At 37.9% G+C, this 19,059-nt stretch overlaps 3 protein-coding genes across 3 annotated transcripts; 1 reads left to right on the top strand and 2 right to left on the bottom strand.

The window, feature by feature from the left end:
* Nucleotides 1-1,681: 1,681 nt before the first annotated feature.
* On the bottom strand, nt 1,682-3,944 carry LOC141401604 (ribosomal L1 domain-containing protein CG13096). Its single transcript, XM_073981925.1, has 2 exons — nt 2,928-3,944; nt 1,682-2,868 (listed from the first exon to the last, which is right to left on the bottom strand). Exons 1-2 carry the CDS (start codon nt 3,857-3,859, stop codon nt 1,803-1,805), a joined length of 1,998 nt encoding a protein of 665 aa, XP_073838026.1. The 5' UTR covers nt 3,860-3,944; the 3' UTR covers nt 1,682-1,802.
* A 794-nt stretch (nt 3,945-4,738) lies between these two features.
* Nucleotides 4,739-6,192, top strand: Alg2 (alpha-1,3/1,6-mannosyltransferase Alg2). The gene has a single exon (XM_073986435.1). The coding sequence runs from the start codon at nt 4,879-4,881 to the stop codon at nt 6,133-6,135; it is 1,257 nt and encodes a 418-aa protein (XP_073842536.1). The 5' UTR covers nt 4,739-4,878; the 3' UTR covers nt 6,136-6,192.
* Nucleotides 6,193-6,245: 53 nt separating this feature from the next.
* Usp5 (ubiquitin specific protease 5) lies at nt 6,246-9,032 on the bottom strand. Its single transcript, XM_073986434.1, has 2 exons — nt 8,445-9,032; nt 6,246-8,390 (listed from the first exon to the last, which is right to left on the bottom strand). The coding sequence occupies exons 1-2, from the start codon at nt 8,926-8,928 to the stop codon at nt 6,433-6,435; spliced, it is 2,442 nt and encodes an 813-aa protein (XP_073842535.1). The 5' UTR covers nt 8,929-9,032; the 3' UTR covers nt 6,246-6,432.
* Between the last annotated feature and the right edge of the window lie 10,027 nt (nt 9,033-19,059).

Genomic DNA, 19,059 nt, shown 5'->3' with positions numbered 1-19,059 from the left:
AACGAAAAATTGAAACATAAGTAAAATGTTCATGTATTTTAAGTGAATTTGTTTAGTATTATATGTTTTTTTTTTTTTTTTGAGTACTTATAATGGGAAAAATTACTACAAAACAGCAATTTGAAATGCTGGTTGAAAACGTAGCTCGTGGAGTCAGTATGGAGTATGGAAGGATGTTGCGGAGCAATTAAGTAGTTGTGGTCCATCACCGTACACCAGATGAATTGCACAGAGTGTGAATTCATTTTAAAGCAACAATTAAGAGAAAATTAGTTAATAATAAGAATACCGTAACTACAACAACGTTAACACAATTTTTCCTCTATTGACTGCAACACTTCAATGATACCATTGAGAATGTGGGTTGAGCCATAACGAGATAAAAATCATTGCCATGGGATCTTTGAAAACTTCCTTCTGCAAAAAACGAAAAGTTTTAATGCCTCTACTATAGGGGTTATCATGAACGGCAATTCCCCGTGATTTTTTTTACTTTCTCCCTTAAGTTGCAACGACGGAAAAACACGGCGAAATTTCATTCATGATAACCCCTATATAAAGAACAGCGTCTTTTGGAAGCCGAGAATAGCATTTAAACCTAAATTATAAACAATTATTTTGATGTTTGTTGGAAACAAAACATCTACTCACAATGCTGATGCAGGTCTAAAGGATTCGATTTTCCTCTTAAATGTCTTCTTATAGATGCTACATTAAGTATATCTCTTCTGAGCTTATGATTTTAGAAAAATATTCCTTTTGTTTACAATTTGTTCTGATATTTTTTCTCATTTATTCAAATCAAAACAAAAACGCTCCGCTACATCGCCGATAACTTGTTATCGGCAATTATTTTCTATCGTTTTACGTAATACAAATTTTAAATTTTGTCGCAGAGACGACTGACAACGCGACACGACTCGTGTCGCAATACGGAATCGACCCATTACTTTATCACCTGAGCATTGCTTAGGTGGCCCCTTGGTGCCTTCCCTGATGTTATTTGTAAAAGGCTGAACCTCTATTTGGCTGATCTTATCACATTTTTCTACGCGTCGAATCTGCAAACAACCAATACTAATGGGCCGATTCCGTACAGCGAGGCGAGTCGTGTCGCGTCGCCAAATGCAATTTTTCGATTCCGTATGGCAATATCGCCTGACGTCGTCAAATTTTGTCGCCGAAATGTTCATTTTCCGGCGACAACAAATTAGCTGTCGCCGTACATTTTTACTAACGAATAAAAATAAAATAAAAAAAAAATAAAAATAACTTGTTATCGACGATTATTTTCTATCGCTGTACGTAGTGCATTTTTTAAATTTTGTCACAGAGACGATAGACGACGCGACATGACTCGCCTCGCTGTACGGAATCGGCCCATAAATATACGGTCATATATTCTGCAGAATTCTGACCACTAACTCACCAATATTCTACGGGTCGCATTCGACCCCTATCTGCGACAAGCTGAGATGTAGGAACAAGGTCCTCAAGTACCTAGCAGCAGAACTTGGGTTGCAGATAAAGAAACCTTGTTAACCACATACGATGCAACATATCGATCTGCGATATGCTATGTGTAGTCAGTGTGGTCCGCGAAAATACCCGGTGGAAAAATCTATCTGAAACATTCCTAGAACTGGAGATAAACTCAGTGCCAGATTATAACAACTCTATATTTTCCATTAAAATTCATTTTATTTCTAAAATGCATTTATTGTATATGTATTTGTACGTACATAATAAAAAATAGAGCAGTAAAAGCTTAACTATAAACTAAAGACTAACATGTAATTACTTTATTCATCATCGTCTTCTTCTTCTTCTTCATCATCATCGTCGTCTTCTTCATTACCCTCATCTTCTTCGTCATCATCATCCTCTGCTTCTTCATCGTCATCATCCTCAGCTTCTTCGTCATCCTCTGCTTCTTCATCGTCATCATCCTCAGCTTCTTTATCGTCATCCTCCTCAGCTTCTTCGTTGTCATCCTCCTCAACTTCTTCATCATCTTCCTCATCATCATCTTCTTCTGTTACTTTCTTTTCTGTTTTATCTTTCTTTGCTTTTTTGGCTGGGGTCTCTTCACCTTCATCTACATCTGCCAACAATGCCTTACGTGCTTCCTTAATTTGACGTTTACGTTGAACTTGTTCCTTATCCAACTTAACGAATTCTCCCGTCTTACTCAAGTTAAATTGTTCCAAAACTTCATTGGCCTCCTTCTTCAATTTAAGCATGCGCTGTTCACGTTCCCCAATAACATTGGGGGTTTCGGCAGGTGGACCAGCCAAATTGGCATATATTGGCATCGATGAGGTTCCCTTAATGTCAATTTTCAAATTCATATGTCTAATGTTGCCCCAACCACCGGGATAAATGGTTTTCAATTGTTCAACAACATGCATAATATTCTCAGCCAACTGATTGACATTGTAGTGGTGATTGCCCACGGGTATGGAAATTAGATCACCCTTGGTCAATTGTCTGTAGCCAGTACGTTTTAATGCACGATCCACCTCTTGTTTGATTTTCTTTGGGTCATTCAAACGCACAGCGTGGAATGTTGTGCGTGGTTTCTGGAAAGGATTACCACAGAAACCAACCACATGGCCCTGTATACGACCATCGCATAGGAAGTAGTCGTAGGTGTTGGAAAATTTACGTTTGGCTTCGAATGTGGTGCATTCTTTGCGTAATTGATTGAAGGGAACGATTTTAAGATTTGAAACTCCAGCCTCACGGAAAACATCTTCATAGTGTTGAATGGTGGGTTCATAATCAACCTTGGCACCTCGCTGCAAATCTGGTACTATAACAACAACATCATCTTCCTCGGGATTAACCAGGGAGTGTTGCAGATTCCTAGTGGTAAGAAACAAAAATCAGAAATCTCTTTTTTATGCACTTAAAGATTTACTTACAATTTGACCATACGTTTAGGACAATTGGGAATTTTGTAGCTGCTGACATTCAAGAAATATCTGTAGTCGGTGAAAATCGAGGCGTTTTTCTTTTCATTGACTTCTTTTTCAACCAGAGTTTTGAGGGCTTTGGCAATTTTCTTAACATTTTCCAAGTTGACAGCTTTATTAAATTGCTCCTCATCGACGGGAATGGGTTCTAATGTTTCCAATTTATCTTGCTTCTTCTTCTTTTTCTTTAGCTTCTTGTCTACTTGTGGCTTGTTTTTCTTATCAGCCTTGGCACCTTTCTTTTGTGTTTTAACTTGTTGCTGTTGGGTAGTGACTTTACTCTTGGCAGCAGCAACACCAACTTTCTTTTGATTTTTTCCATCTTTTTTGCTTGTGGCTGGAGCTGCTGTTACTTTTTGCTCTTTATCTTGTTTTTGTGGCTCGGCGCTTTTCTTCTGTTTTTTAGTTGGTTGTTGTTGCTCTGTTTCTTGCTTTTGTTTCTTGGGTAAAGGTTGTTGTTGTTTCTCTTCGCCAGCAGGTTTCTTCTTTTGGGCTTGTTTTGTTTCAGGAACTTGTTTCTTTGCAGGAGGAGCTTCTTTAACAGGCTGTTGGGGTTTGGCTGGTGCTGCCTTATCGGCATTTTTCTTTGTGGGTGGTGTTACATCTTTAGGTGTTTCTACTTGCTTCTCTTTTTTATTCTTTTTCTTGCCTTCTTTTGCAGTCTTTTCAACATTATTAATGGATTTCACTTGCTGCTCCAACTCTTGTTCTTGGACAGCCTTTTCAACCAACTTTTTCTTTGCCTTCTTTACTTCAACATTTGTTGCGGGAAGAGCTTTACTTTCTTTTGCTGGTTTACCCTTTTTGACACCCTTTACTTTGTTGGCTTTATTTGGTGCATCCTTAAAGGATTTCGGTGCTGGTTTCTGTACTTTCACCATTTCAAACTGTTTTTCAAAAAATAATGTAGTATTTTTTCCTCCACGTGCGAGAGGTTAGGGATCTACAAATCGTTTTGCCCTACTCGATGACTTATCGAAACAAACGTCATCGATTGTTTTATCGCCGGCAAAATGTAGTTAAGTGGCATGGCTACACGTAGAACTGCAAGAATCTACTAATTTTTCCAAAAACATAAAGGAAAAAATTTTATCGTGTTAAAAAAAGCTTCTTGCAGGTTCTGGAACTTTCCAAATATTATAGAGCTGGCAAACTATCCATATTCCCCCAACATTAAGCGGGGTACACACGATCAGTTTTGACTGTCGATTTTTTCGGAAATATCGATAAATGTCAAACAGTCCAGCAACCACAAAATATTTTGTGGTTGCCTGATGACTGACAAAAATTAACGGCCACACTGGCAAGCAACCGATTATTTGAGCAAAACTCACAGTCAAAACTGATCGTGTATACCCCACTTTAGACATTTTCGATGTTTCATTTCAAAAAATCGATATTATGGTTATCATCACCTTTTTGTTGACATTTTGCACAAATATTTCACAGAAATATGTAGGAGAAAAAAACACTTGTTTTTTATTTAATAAAAAGACAAAATAAAATTTACTTTTCCCGAGTTACTACGGACATACTTTCGCACATTAAAAAATACCAAACAGCCGTGTAATTTTTATTTATTTCAAAAGATTTTAGGTTTGTGTTTTTTATCCGATAATATCGATAGACAAAACTATCTATCGATATTGAATATTAAAAAATAATCGATTCTATCGATAGTACCATCGATTTTTTGCCAGCTCTACTAATAGCCCTTGTGGTTCGTAAGGATTGCCATGTTGCATGTTTTCTTTGAAGCAGTCATATGTTTGACTGCGTCGGTTTTTACACCGGCCTTACTTTGAGCTCTAGAGATTTTGAGCCCAGAGACAAACAACGTTTACTTTTGATGCCTGATTGATGTGGTTTTTTAAGATAAGAATCAATTTTCCGGCTGATAATGGTTCGTGTTCTATTTCTACACCCTGATTTGGGGATTGGAGGTGCTGAACGCCTTGTTGTCGATGCTGCATTGGCATTAAAAGTTCGTGGTCACGAAGTCAGCTTCTTAACAAATCATCATGATCCAGGTCATTGTTTCAAGGAAACAGTGGATGGCAGTTTCCAAGTGAGGATAGTTGGTGATTGGCTACCAAGAAAGATATTTGGACGTTTCTATGCATTTTGTGCCTATTTCCGCATGTTGTATGCAGCATTTTTTGCCTCGTTCTATTTAACTAGCCGGGAGCAGTATGATGTGATATTCTGTGATCAAATTTCCGTGGGCATTCCAATATTGCGTTTGGCCAGAGGCAGGCCGAAAATTATATTCTACTGTCACTTTCCAGATCAGTTGCTGAGTGCTGAAGGTGGCTGCCTGAAGAAGTTATATCGAGCACCCATAAACTTTTTGGAAGAGTTTACGATTGGAATGTCAGATGTGACATTGGTGAATTCAAAGTTTACTTTACGTGTCTTCCAGGAAACATTTCGGCGGCTCAATGTTGTGCCCAATGTTTTGTATCCATCACTGAATACAAAGTACTTTGACGATATGCAACATAAAATGCTCTCCAATGAAGCGAGTTTCTTGGCAAAAGCTCCGGTTAATTTGCCAAATAATTCATTTGTGTTCCTTGATATAAATCGCTATGAACGTAAAAAGAATCATCCTTTGGCACTGAAAGCTTTTTGCCAATTGAGTAAAAACTTAAGTGCCAGTGATTGGAAACGTTGTCGTTTGGTTGTGGCTGGTGGCTATGATACCAGAGTTGTGGAAAATGTTGAACACTACAAGGAGCTGGATGATTTGGTAAAGGAAAATAATTTACAGGAGAATGTTGTTTTGTTGCGTTCCCCCAACGATGATGGGAAATTCATGTTGTTACATTTGGCCCATTGCTTGCTCTATACACCGGCTAATGAACACTTTGGTATTGTACCTTTGGAAGGCATGTACATGTCAAAGCCGGTAATTGCAGTAAATTCTGGAGGACCAACGGAAACTATTGTACACAACTCAACTGGATTTTTGTGTGATCCCAAAGAGGATTCTTTCTCCGTAGCCATGTCGAATGTTTTTAAAGATGATCGTCTAAGAGAACGTATGGGTGTCATGGGCCACAAGCGGGTACAACAGAAATTTTCCTTTGAAGCATTTGCCCAAAAATTGGATGATATTGTGAATGATGTGACTAAGTCTAAGAAACAAGCTTAAGATATTAAGAAAAGACGAATACTAAAGTATTAATGAAAATAAATACTGAAACTTAAATTGATGATGTGTCATTTCTTTTTCCTTATGACTCATGAATGCAATTGCTGATATTTTAAGGTATTCTTTTGTTTTATTTTTTATCAGAAATTTTGTTACTGAAAATCATACATTGGCGAGATTTTTTTTATTTTTGTTTATATAAAAAAGCTTTAAATTTGTCATCGCATTCTTAACCATAGACTAGGGGGAGAGAACACTCAGTTCCTTTTTGCAGATTCCATCATTCAGAATTCCATTTCACTCCTCACGCTTATATAGATAAAGGTAGCCCAAGTCTTTTGGTGGATTTTGAGATAAAGCAACTTTACTGTCATTGAAAATTACCCATTGGCCATCTTTTTTAATGTGACAAACATAGTGACCAACCTGGGCGGATGTACCCATGTGAGAAATAAAGGCAACCAATTTATATTTACCATTACCATCCCGATAATTCTTTTTGGTTGAATTGCTTTTACTGGCATCTGTGGCGACGGTTTCCGGCGCAGCCGACTCCTCACCAATGTCCATATCATCAGCATGAGAAAATATCCAATCTGTGGCACGCTCTACATTACCATCAGTTGCCTTAAGGGCTTTTGTGGCCTGATGTTCATCAAAGCCCATACTCATAAGCATTGCCAGACTTTCAGGATTGGGTATAAAAACGTTACCTCCCTTGGCGGTGGTTGTGTCTGGCACTACAAACGGTTCAGAGAAATCAGCATCACCAATATGTTCCATTAACCAATTGGAGGCCGATTCTACACCACTATTTTTGGTATTGAATACAGCACGCTTGCAAGCCTCTGGAGGGAAACCCATTTGTACCAATGAAGTCATTATGTTCTCATCAAAAACAAATGCAGGCTTTTCAGCTTCCGTTTCTGGTAACTCTTCTTCATTTGCCTGTTTACCAGTGGAACGCCAATTCGACATATCCAATTCATCGGGCATTTGAACGGCCACATCCAATTTCTTGGGCACCCAATCATCTGACAGGGTGAATTTTCGCAAATGCATCATCAGGAAGTCGGGCATATTGACCAGGCGGGCAGTTTTCTTGGCTGTAGTTTTGTCTTTAATGGCCGTGGAATAAAATTGATCAATAATTTCATCAGCGAAAAATCTGTCCAAACAAGCCTGTAATGGTACCTTGTGGCGCACAATATCCTTGTCATTTGATGCGCCGGCAGGACAGTTTGCCTTTTTCTCCAAATATTCCTTCACTTCGTCCAAATTGGTAGCTTTTTCCAAAGGTATAACCAATGGTAGGCAGTATTCCTCACGGCTAGTGTATTTCACCTTTTTGCTGGCCATACACTCCACACGTTCCTCCACAGCAAATGTCAGGCTCTCAATGGGATTGAATTGATTACGGGAGTTGCGTTCCAGCAAATTAATGAAATGCAAATAAAAATCATAAGCATCTTGTTGTTGTTTAGTGCCAAAATCAGGATGTCCCTTGCCAATGAGGTTTTTAAACATAGCAGGTGAAATGCCAGTACTTTCAGAATCCAAAGTATTCTCTGATATACTGCTATATTTGCCGCTCCACAGACCATTACCCAGTTTAGCCAATTGAATGTTAAAATCATTTGCTGGATCTGGAGGAAATTCGTTGAAGTACTTCTCCGCACCTTGGCCTACAAATCGTTTAATAAAATCGGGAAGTGTAAACAATACCTGCATTACACTGTTAATATAACAAGAGTTTCCCAAATTGCGCATTCCTGTATAACCTGGTCCAGCCAATGGTTGCAACTCACTATCACTCTCTGTCAACAGCGACCATTCACCAATACGTTGATTGATTTCCAACTCCAGTTCGACCATAGATTTTTCACTTTTTTTCATGGCAGCCATGTTAATGCCAAAGTGGGCCAAATGCTGTTCAAGTTTTGAATCAATCACCATATCATCCTCGGGATATGAGAAAACATCAGCTTTGCCATCAGTGGTTATGGTGCCCAACTTAACGGCCAATGGATAGTTTACCTCACGATAATGTTCCACAGCATGATCATTACCGCCAGAGCCATCAAAGAATCGTCGGCCGCACAAAATAGAACCATCAGTCAAATTTAACCACAAATTATTGGTTAAGTCGCATTTTTCACATTTCCAACCAGAGGGAGGAATTTTTTTGCCGTTGTTCAACTGGGTCAGAGTTTCAGAATACTTTGATACCTGACGCACCTCACCATCCCAAGTACCTACAAATTTCAAAATTATTTTTTTCTTACTATCTTTAAAAAATTCTCACTCACCTGTCAATGTTTGCTTTTCAAGTTTGGATATAGCCGATTCTTGTGCCAAAATTGCCTCCACCGATTGTGTGACAATTAATGGCAAGTCATTATTGGGAAATGCTATTTTTGTTTGTATATCTGGAGCCACAACAATACTATAGTGGTCTTTATATTCATATTTTTTCGTATTTGCATCATTATAACCGCCCTCAACGCCGATTGCTAAACGTGTTATTTTACGTTCCGGGCCAGCTTCATCACCACCACTCTTGGTCGAATCATCTTCGATGGGAATTTTTTCCCGGCGTATGTGCAAAAAAACACAGTTGCCTGTTTTTTCGGCATATTTCACAGCATATTCCTCGCCGAATCCCAAGAAACTAGTCAAGCTCACATACAAACCAGTCGGAGATTCCGGGTTATCGTATGAATAGACACATTCATCCTTATAGATGGCTTCATTTCCGCAGGGAACTTTAATTTTCGATAAATGTTTCTCCATTTGATTTCAATTTGCACAAAACAAATACAATTTTTTTGCTGCAAAATTAAAATATCATTGCCGCCAATGCAATTGTGCGGCGCCGTTAGAGAAATTTAAAGTTGACTAGGATCTCTGTCTTTTGCATTAATTTCAGTGTCATTGTACAGAGTTGTAATAGAAGGTATGTTGAACGAACTAGTTCAGTTGAAGTGTTCGCAAATAATTGGTATGTTCCTTTACTTTTGAAAATTGTAAAACCGGCAAAAGTAGTAAAAGTTGTAAACTGTTCCCGTATGAATTGTATTCTGTCTGAAGTAAAGGAATGCTTTTCGAGTAAAAAGTAGTAAAACTTGAAGATTCTTGCACGTAAAGGAACAGAGGTAATGTTCGCTCATATCTTTATAGTACGTTTATATATAACCGGATTTAACAAACCCGCAGGGTTTCAAATGTCATTTCCATTGGGTATACGTAAAATAAATCTTCATAAAGTAGGTTAACCCCGCAAAAAGTCATAATATAAACAGACTATTATATCCCGCTTGCACTTATAGTACGGTTATAGTACGTTTACATATAAACGAATTTAAGAAACCCATTGGTTTTCAAATGTCAATTTCTTTGCGTATACATCAAATAAATCCTCATAAAGAGGGTTAATAGTACGTTTATATATAACCGGATTTAGTAAACCCACTGGGTTTAAAATGTCAATTCCATTGCTTATATTTCAAAAAAACCCCAAAAAGGTTAACCCTGCAAAAGGCTATAATATTAACATGGACTAAGGCCACGTGGTAATAGCTTGCCGGTCCTAAGCCCAAATAAAGGAGAAGGGAACCCGAGATCCTCAATCGGTTGTTAGCGTTTTGGGAAATAGGATGTGAACATACATAGGTATTATCATGGTATAATAATGTATAAGGTAGGCCACAGCTAACAGCTGTAGTGCGATTCTGTAACTCCTTGTCGATAGTTAACGACAATTTTCGTTAAGTGCTATTCTGTATACCAATTTTAACGATTTTTCTCGGTAAATTTTGTCGTTAATTACCGAAAATGATTGTTAAGTTAACAACAAAAAAAAAAGTAGTAGTTAAGTCTTATTACCATATTTCGCTGATTTATTTTAACAACGTCGTTTTTATATGAACATATGTTAATAAGAAAAATCTTCTTAATGCATTTACATAAGTGTTAACTGCTTTCGACAGCGCCGATTTTATTGAAACTGCAAAAAGAGCTTGTAGATCTTCGATTAACTCATAACTTTCCTTTAGAACACCTTTATGTAGCATCAATTAACTCGGCGCTGACGAAGGCGCAACATTGGCGAAGCTGCCCCATGCTACTACCCTAAGTATGAAGACTGCGCTAAAGTCCAATTTACATATGCATATTAAATGATTTCGTTTTACGAAATCCTAGAATCAAATGAAGTGTATTTACATCTGTTTTTTTGCGTCATTTGCTTATGTTGATATGAAAATCTGGCAATACTCTTTGATATCCTAATGGTTGTATTTACCGAGCAACATTAAATGCAACCCTGTATTATTACATTCCTTTTTGTTTGTAATACTTCCTTCTTCTCATTGTAACCTTCGTACAATAAAGATCTTTTTTGTCTAAGATATTCTATCAAGGTTTATTTTCGCCATCACAACAGGTTATGGGCCCAGTCCCTTTAAAATAGAATTATCTTAGACTGTAAATTGTGGAGAAGAAAGTTTGCTCAAGAGAAGATGTCAGCTTCAACGAGTTTTGTGATCGAAAAGTTGCTTGGCAGAGAGAATTATACAACGTGGGCGTTCGCTGTTAAAACTCTGCTGCAACATGAAGATTTATGGGATACCGTCCAAGGAGTTTATCCCTCGGGAGCAATAGATCAAAAAGTGGATACAAAGGCGAAGACAAAAATAGTTCTCTTGGTTGATAAGGTGAATTATGTCCATATAGAGGATGCCGAGACATCAAAGGAGGTATGGGACAAGCTGAAGTCTGCCTTCCAAGATTCCGGACTTACGCGTAGAGTTGGGCTGTTGCGTCAGCTAATTACCACCAGTTTTGCAGCGTGTGGAAGCGTGGAAGAGTACGTAAGTCAAATCGTGTCTACGGCACATAAGTTGAAGGAAGTTGACATGCCGGTGAGCGACGAATGGGTTGGAACACTACTCTTAGCAGGATTGCCTGAGGAGTACGCTCCGATGATAATGGGCATCGAAAGCTCTGGTGTAAAGATAACGGGCGACTCCATCAAGACCAAACTGCTTCAAGATGTCAAAAAGCCAAATGAGAGCAGTGACGCGGCGTTTCTTGCAGCCAAAAAGAAGTTTTACAAGAAAAGAATGCGATGTTTTAATTGTAACCGCATTGGCCACATAGCTGCAGATTGTCAGAAGAAGAAGCACGTTGACAAAAAGGAAAGTGGTTTTTGCACAGTGTTTGTAGCGAGGGCAACCAATGATAGAGATTGGTTTATTGATTCGGGAGCCAGCCTACACATGTCTATGAGGAAAGAGTGGTTTACTGGTATTCGGCCGTCTACAGTGAAGGAAATTTTTGTGGCCAACAAGGAGAAACTGGGAGTTGAAGGTATTGGTGACATAAAGTTCAAACTGTTTGTGAATGGGAAAAATATGGACATAACATTCTACGATGTCCTTTATGTACCAAACCTTTCGGTTAATTTACTATCAGTCAGCCAAATTATAAGCAGAGGCTATACCGTCCAGTTCCGAAATAACAAGTGTGAGGTTAAAAGAGGCGGTAAAGTGATAGCTAGTGCCACACGAGAGAATAATATGTTTAGATTGGATGGCAACACTAAACAAATGTGCATGGCAGTCACCACATATGACGTTGATATATGGCATTCAAGGATGGGTCACTTGAATTATGTGGACATGAAGAAAACACAGGAGCAGGTCAGTGGTATGAAATTCGATATGGCACCGAAGGAAAACTGTGTGTCGTGTTTGAAAGGAAAAATGTCACGGAAGCCATATAAATCGTCTGGTACTCGTTCAGCTGATATACTTGAGATTATACATTCGGACCTGTGTGGCCCGATGGAGGAATCGTCGATTAATGGAGCTAAGTATTTTTTGTCATTTATAGATGATCATACACGTAAAGTTTTTGTACATTTTTTGCAGGCAAAAACGGAGGTACCAGCATTATTCGAGCAGTTCAAGGCCAGAGTTGAAAATGAGACTGGCAAACGAATAAAATGCTTGCGTACAGACAACGGCACGGAATATTGCAACAAGCAGTTCTCGGAAAAATTGAAACGATATGGAATACAGCATCAAACCACCGTACCATACAGCCCCCAGCAAAACGGCGTGGCCGAGCGAGCGAATCGCACAATAGTAGAGAGAGCGCGCTGTATGTTATTCCATTCTGGTTTGCCGAAGAAATTTTGGGCCGAGGCTGTTGCAAATGCCGTTCACGTCATCAATCGCTCCGTTTCTGCCGCTGTTGCAAAAAATATACCGCAAGAACTCTGGACCAGCAGTAAAGTTGATTTGTCACATCTCCGGACTTTTGGATGTCGTGCAATGGCATACATGCCAAAGGAAAAAAGAAGAAAGTGGGATGCCAAATCCAAAGAGTATATTTTTACCGGCTACTGCGAAGACACAAAAGGATATCGTCTACTTGATGCTGATACACTCCTGCTTGTGAAAAGTCGTGATGTCGTGTTTTTTGAGAGAGAATTCTGGCGTGACAAATTTATGACAGCCGATGATGATTATTGTTTTTATAAAGATTGTCTCCGATCAGCTGTTAATAGTGATGGAACAATTAATGTTGATAGTGATGGTACTTCATATGGTGATGATAGTGATGGCACTGGTGTTGATAATGGCACAGTTAATGGTGTAAATGTTGATCCCGTCCGTAATGATGATGCAAGCGATGGCACAATTACAGATAGAAACGGGACAAGTGAGAATGGTGATTCTAGTGATGGTGATGATTCACTAGACTTTTTCGAGCCTGATGAGACGCTTACAAGTGAAGATACCAATGTTGTGGTCAATGAAGAAAATTTTGATGGCACTGTAAGACGTTCTGCTCGAACACCAAAACCAGTAAAAAGAAGTGAGTATTATCTGTATGCAGTGGAGGCAGGTGGATTTGAAGATCCATTCACATTAGAAGAGGCATTTAAAGACATGGATGCCAAACAGTGGAGGCAAGCAATGAAAAGTGAATATCAGTCTTTAATGCAGAATAATACGTGGACATTGGTGAACTTGCCCCCTGGTGTGAAACCAATAAAGTGTAAATGGGTGTTTAAAAGAAAGCGTGACGAGAGAGGTAATGTCATTAAACACAAGGCAAGGCTGGTCATAAAGGGGTGCTCCCAGAAACCGGGCATAGATTTTCAGGAAACTTATTCGCCAGTGGTCCGATATGCGTCTATGCGATACTTGTTGTCAATTGCGGCTCAGTTTGACCTAGACATCGAGCAAATGGATGCGGTTACAGCGTTTCTTCAGGGAGAACTAGATGAAGAAATATTTATGGAGCCACCGGAGGGTATTGAAGGCGATTTTGTCGGTAAGGTGTGCAGACTAAATAAGGCAATTTATGGCCTAAAACAAGCAAGTCGTCAATGGAACAAGAAATTAGATGCAGCCTTAAAAAGTTTGAATTTGCGACAATCGAAGATGGATCCATGTATTTACTATAATATAAGTGGCCCCAAAATATTTTTCATAGCAGTATATGTCGATGACATACTGATTTTTTCCAACAATGATGAGTTTAAAGACAAAGTGAAGTCAGAGCTGCAGAGGTCATTTAGTATGAAAGATTTGGGTGCAGCTAAAAATTGTGTTGGACTTCATATCACACGAAATCGAGATAAAGGTGAAATATATGTTGACCAGACCATACATGTCAATGAATTTTTACGTCGTTTTAATATGGCAGAGTGCAAGCCAATATCCACACCTTTTGATATCAATGTAAAATTGAAAAAACCAGACTTTAAGTCAAGCATATCAGGTAACATACCTTACCAAGAGGCCATAGGATGTTTACTGTACTTAGTTCAAGGAACTCGACCTGATCTGGCATATGCGGTTAATTACCTAAGTAAGTTCAATGATTGTTTTGATAATACACATTGGTCAGCAGTGAAAAGAGTATTCAGATACTTGAAGGGGACCAAGAATGCGGCGTTGGTTTTTAAGAAAAATGATAATGGTCTCCAGATAAGAGGTTTTTGTGATGCTGACTATGCAGGAGATATTTCTGATAGACGATCCTGTACTGGATATGTTTTTATGCAGCAAGGCCCAATTAGTTGGAACAGTAAAAGGCAAGCGACAGTGGCCTTATCTACTACAGAAGCCGAGTATATGGCAATGTCTGCTGCAGTACAAGAAGCAGAGTGGCTTCGACAGTTTCAAAAGGAGTTTTTTGGTCGCGTATGCAGAGATACCATTTTGTTACAATGCGACAATAGAAGCGCAATTAATTTGGCGAATACCGAGGCCTATCATGCGCGAACCAAACATATAGATGTACGTCACCATTTTGTGCGTGACAAGATTAATGAAGGGCACATCGAACTCCAATATGAATCATCAGAGAATATGGTTGCGGATTTTCTTACGAAACCCCTATCGAAAGAGAAACATATGAGGTGTGCTGAGATGTTGGGTATAACTTTCGTATAGCCAGCTTTTAGTGGAGGTGTTGATATGAAAATCTGGCAATACTCTTTGATATCCTAATGGTTGTATTTACCGAGCAACATTAAATGCAACCCTGTATTATTACATTCCTTTTTGTTTGTAATACTTCCTTCTTCTCATTGTAACCTTCGTACAATAAAGATCTTTTTTGTCTAAGATATTCTATCAAGGTTTATTTTCGCCATCACAACAGCTTACGCACACAATCGCACATACACACTTATACAATAACACAAACACACGCACACAATATATTTATTCAGAAAAATAGGAATTTCACAACACAAATGTGTATCAAATAACTTAAATTAATTCCAAAAACAAAAAAACATAATTTTTGCAAGTTTTTTAACCATTTATTTTCACTTTTGTCATCGTTTGAGTATTTTTGTTTTTCTACAACACACACAAACAAACAAAGACATCATAAAACAGTTGCATTTTTTGGTAGTTTATGACGAAAAAGCAGGGTTGCGTAAAAAAGTATGGTGTTTTCGTGCGTTGTTTAGAATAAATGACGTAGCTATCGTCATTTATTTTTGTATGGTAAATGACGCAAAATGTTGCCTGTTTTAGCAAATAAATGACGAAACAGCTCTAAATGACGAAAAAGTTGCTAATGTAAATTGGACATAACCTTTGTTTTACTTATTAAAGAGGAAAAACGTTAGCTAATGCTCCAAAAGAACTCAAGTGTGGTACTGCTATGTAAGACCTATACCAATGTCCTTAACACTATCTTTCTAGGAGGCACGTGACGTGCATAAAATAGTACGTGACACGTGAATAGTATTACTAAACCTACTTTGTTCTGTGATAATCTCATAGATTTAAACTCAGCACCACTAACAATCAAAATGATAAAAATGGCGTATAAGCTTGGATTTTCGAACTTTTCATACTCTCCGCTATGAGAAATTTCTTTTAATGTGGGCGTGAATTGAATATGTGAATATATAAACTCAAATGACGGTAATAACACGGTTACACTACAGCTTTTTGCCGGGTTAACCCACTTCATGAGGATTTATTACTTAATCTGGTCAAATCTGACCAGATTTGTCATACAAAAATTAAATGCACTCACGACTGGGTTTATTTTAAATCCGGCACAAATCCACCAAAAATACAGTGTTGTATTCGGTATTTGTGCAAAAAAATCCAACTCTACTCAAAAAGTACCAAAAGTTGCAACTGTTTTTGCAACAGAGTTAGTCGTGTTTTACACGTTTACGATTGGTCGCATGAGATTTTATGGAGTTAATAAATCTAAAGTTACTTGAAAATCATAAAATTATTTATTTTTTTACTTTAGACACTTTTAAATAAAAAGTACGCTTGATACCATGATACAAAAATGTATCCCTGTGTGTAAAATATACCAATATAAGAAATTGTCATACGAGAAATTGTAAAAGTGTAAAACACGACTTTATTAGTTATTTTGTATGTATACATAAACAAACATCAGCTGACAGTTTATATCCTCTAAAAGCTAAGTGTAACCAGCAAAGATTAACCCACTGGATCTATTAAACCCAGTGGGTTAACCTTCAATAGTGTAACCGGGGTATAACGTGGATCCACGATCAATGAAGGGGCTTAAGTCATGTCAAATATCACAGCTGAATTTTGATACCGAGCGCCACAACCCAAAATATGATCCCAAATTTTAAATAAAAAATACAACTGCGCTTTTAAAAAGATTAATGGTGGTTTTATCACTTTTATTACTTTTAAATCACACACACAATAAAAACATCTTAAGAAATGCTTCATACTGGCATCCGTAGCCATCCAAAAGACACACATTTGAGCCACATTCCCTCTAAAGTCTGAATTGTTTCCTTCTTAAACGCTTCATGTTTTGTATTCGCCACGAAATAATGTTTTCAGCTTCAAAATATATTTTAATTAATATTAAAATATAATATTTGACATTTCCTTCCAATCGATATTCGTCGGTGTGAGTTAACGATTTCTACAATCGGTAATATAAAGTTACAGAATAGGACATTCGTTAACTCAACCGAATATTTTCGTTAACTACCGATGTCAGTTCGTTATTAAAAAAAAGTTACAGAATTGCACTACTGATTACATTTTTTTCTTGTTAGTCCCGGTCCACTACTACACTGCAGGGTTAACCTTCTTTATGAGGATTTGTTTGAAATATAAGCAATGGAATTGACATTTAAAACCCAGTCGGTTTGTTAAATCCGGTTATATATAAACGGGGTATAAAACAAAAAACTGCTTTAACACTTGGTCTGTTCCAGAACTGCAAGAATCTACTAATTTTTACTATTTATTTCCGATAACATAAAGGAAAACATGTTATCGTAGTAAAATAAAGTAGCTTCTTGCAGTTTCTGTTCCAGAGTAACTATTGGTCTGTTCCAGAACTGTAAGAATCTACTAATTTTTATTATTTTCTTCGATAACATAAAGAGAAAATTGTTATCGTAGTAAAAATTAGTAGATTCTTGCAGGTTCTGGAACAGAGCATAAATCTTAAAATTGAAAACAGGGACAACAAATTGTGTTCGCGTGGCTAAATTAAATTCTGATTTTTGAATACGTAGTAATACTTGCGAAAGATTGATTTGTCAAATATTGATATTTATTGTTCTAAAAAGTACGGGAACGATTCTAGCTGAAATGTCGCCGTATCTGGAAATCGGATGCCAGCAGTCAGGATGTTAGATCAGGATGTAGAAGATGAGAGAATGGCGTTTTTGTTTTCACTGTCTTAAGTTTGTGTACAACTTTTGCTATTTTTGGAACACCTTTCTAGCAATAATATTCTGGAGCATAGCTGAATTGAATTTTATACTTTACCCCCCGTTTACACATGCAAGTGACAGTTCGAAAAATACCAATACACTCACACATATTCACTGCCACACAAACTAACAACCTCACTGCCGACAAAATTTCCTTGTCAGTAATCAATGTAAGTGCTTTGAAAGTAACTTCAATTTTTTTTCCGAACGTTTACACATGCAAGTCTCAGTTCGAAAAAATTTAAGTTTCGACTATAATATGTATACAGAACTGTCTGCAACTTACTTGCATGTGTAATCCTTGGGTTACTCTATTTAGCACTTTTAACATAAACAGTGAAGTTCTAAATTCCGTAGGATTTTGTTAAACGGACTAACTATGCTGATACATCTACCTTTTTTATTGCACCATGCCATTTGACGTTTTAAGCCATGGCTGCAGGGTTGTATTTTTCAGCGATTTTCAAAACTGGCCTACCTCTACTTTATTGTACCATGGGTATTATGGATGACGTAGGGGATGAAAGATACCAAGCAACGGCCCCGACCGGCTTTAACATAGCAAAGCCCAGGACTTATCTTTGTCTCTCTTTGAACTCAAGTGGACACCGACCTCCCCTCTAAAGGTAGTGAGCTAACATGTACCGCGCATTCAGCTCTAAGAATGACAAAAACTCAGGTTGGGTGACGGGTTAGTAACCAACTCCATATTTACATTAGGCAATTTTCCTTGCGGCAATTGTCAGTTTGTAGGTGAGAGAGGGTGTTGAGAGGCAAAAGGTTACCATATGCCTCACCTCCCTCTTTCAAACTGACAATTGCCGCAAGGAAAATTGCCTAATATAAATATGGACCAACCTCTATTAAACATACCACTATGGAAAAAAACAAGTAGGAACGGCGTTAAGTTCGGCCGGGCCGAACTTGCTATACCCTCCACCACGAGTTGTATGGAAGTAAAATGGAACAATTAATTTCCTTTCGTTTACGAAGAAGACTAAATAATAAATTTCAGCAATTTTGGTAAAACAATGTGTCTGCTAATAGGGTTTTGACGTTTTCTCTCGAAAATGATTTCCTGTAGCGAGAATAAATGAATCTTGCCTATTAATGCCAAAAATAACATTCACTCTAATTATTAAAAAAAGATCACGCACAAATCAATTTGAAAAACAATTTTTGAAAAAATACTATTGCTTTGTTCCTGAACCTGCAAGAAGCTACTAATTTTTACTACGATAATATTAGTATATTCTTGCAGTTCTGGGGCCGGATTCTTGTTCTATTAAAAATATTTCCTTTATAATTGAAAGTGAAAAAGGAAAGCCGAAGATTCGAACCCACACTACCTCCACTATGTGACATGCATGTTTCGCCGTTGGATTAGGGGGGCTTTTAAAATGTTGACCACATTTATTATCCAATCTTCTCGGGGGAGGCTGTAACCCCTGGAGAACGAGTCGCAGGTGGCGGATGGCGAACGCTTCCCAGTCATGGGTGGTAGGAGGGAAATCAAATACCTCCTGCGGACCAAACAGCCCGGAGAGAATACTTCGTAACAAACCACTTCATTAGGCTTATCACATCATAATCTGGGGTATAAAGGTTAATGTAAGTGCTACGTGCGTGGGCAGGCGTACGTCGAG

The sequence above is a fragment of the Musca autumnalis genome, unplaced genomic scaffold (genome assembly GCF_047663935.1).
Source record: "Musca autumnalis isolate F117 unplaced genomic scaffold, ASM4766393v1 scaffold_4, whole genome shotgun sequence".
Taxonomy (NCBI): domain Eukaryota; kingdom Metazoa; phylum Arthropoda; class Insecta; order Diptera; family Muscidae; genus Musca; species Musca autumnalis.
Note: the sequence above shows the minus strand (reverse complement) of the source record. Positions and strands in the feature narration are given on the sequence as shown.

Coding starts and splice junctions, on each gene's coding strand:
- Usp5 (XM_073986434.1), bottom strand. CDS start 8,928: ATGGAGAAACATTTATCGAAAATTAAAGTTCCCTGCGGAAATGAAGCC. Junction 8,391..8,444: donor TGAAAAGCAAACATTGACAG/GTGAGTGAGAAT, acceptor TGAAATTTGTAG/GTACTTGGGATGGTGAGGTG.
- LOC141401604 (XM_073981925.1), bottom strand. CDS start 3,859: ATGGTGAAAGTACAGAAACCAGCACCGAAATCCTTTAAGGATGCACCA. Junction 2,869..2,927: donor CCTAAACGTATGGTCAAATT/GTAAGTAAATCT, acceptor TCTTACCACTAG/GAATCTGCAACACTCCCTGG.
- Alg2 (XM_073986435.1), top strand. CDS start 4,879: ATGGTTCGTGTTCTATTTCTACACCCTGATTTGGGGATTGGAGGTGCT.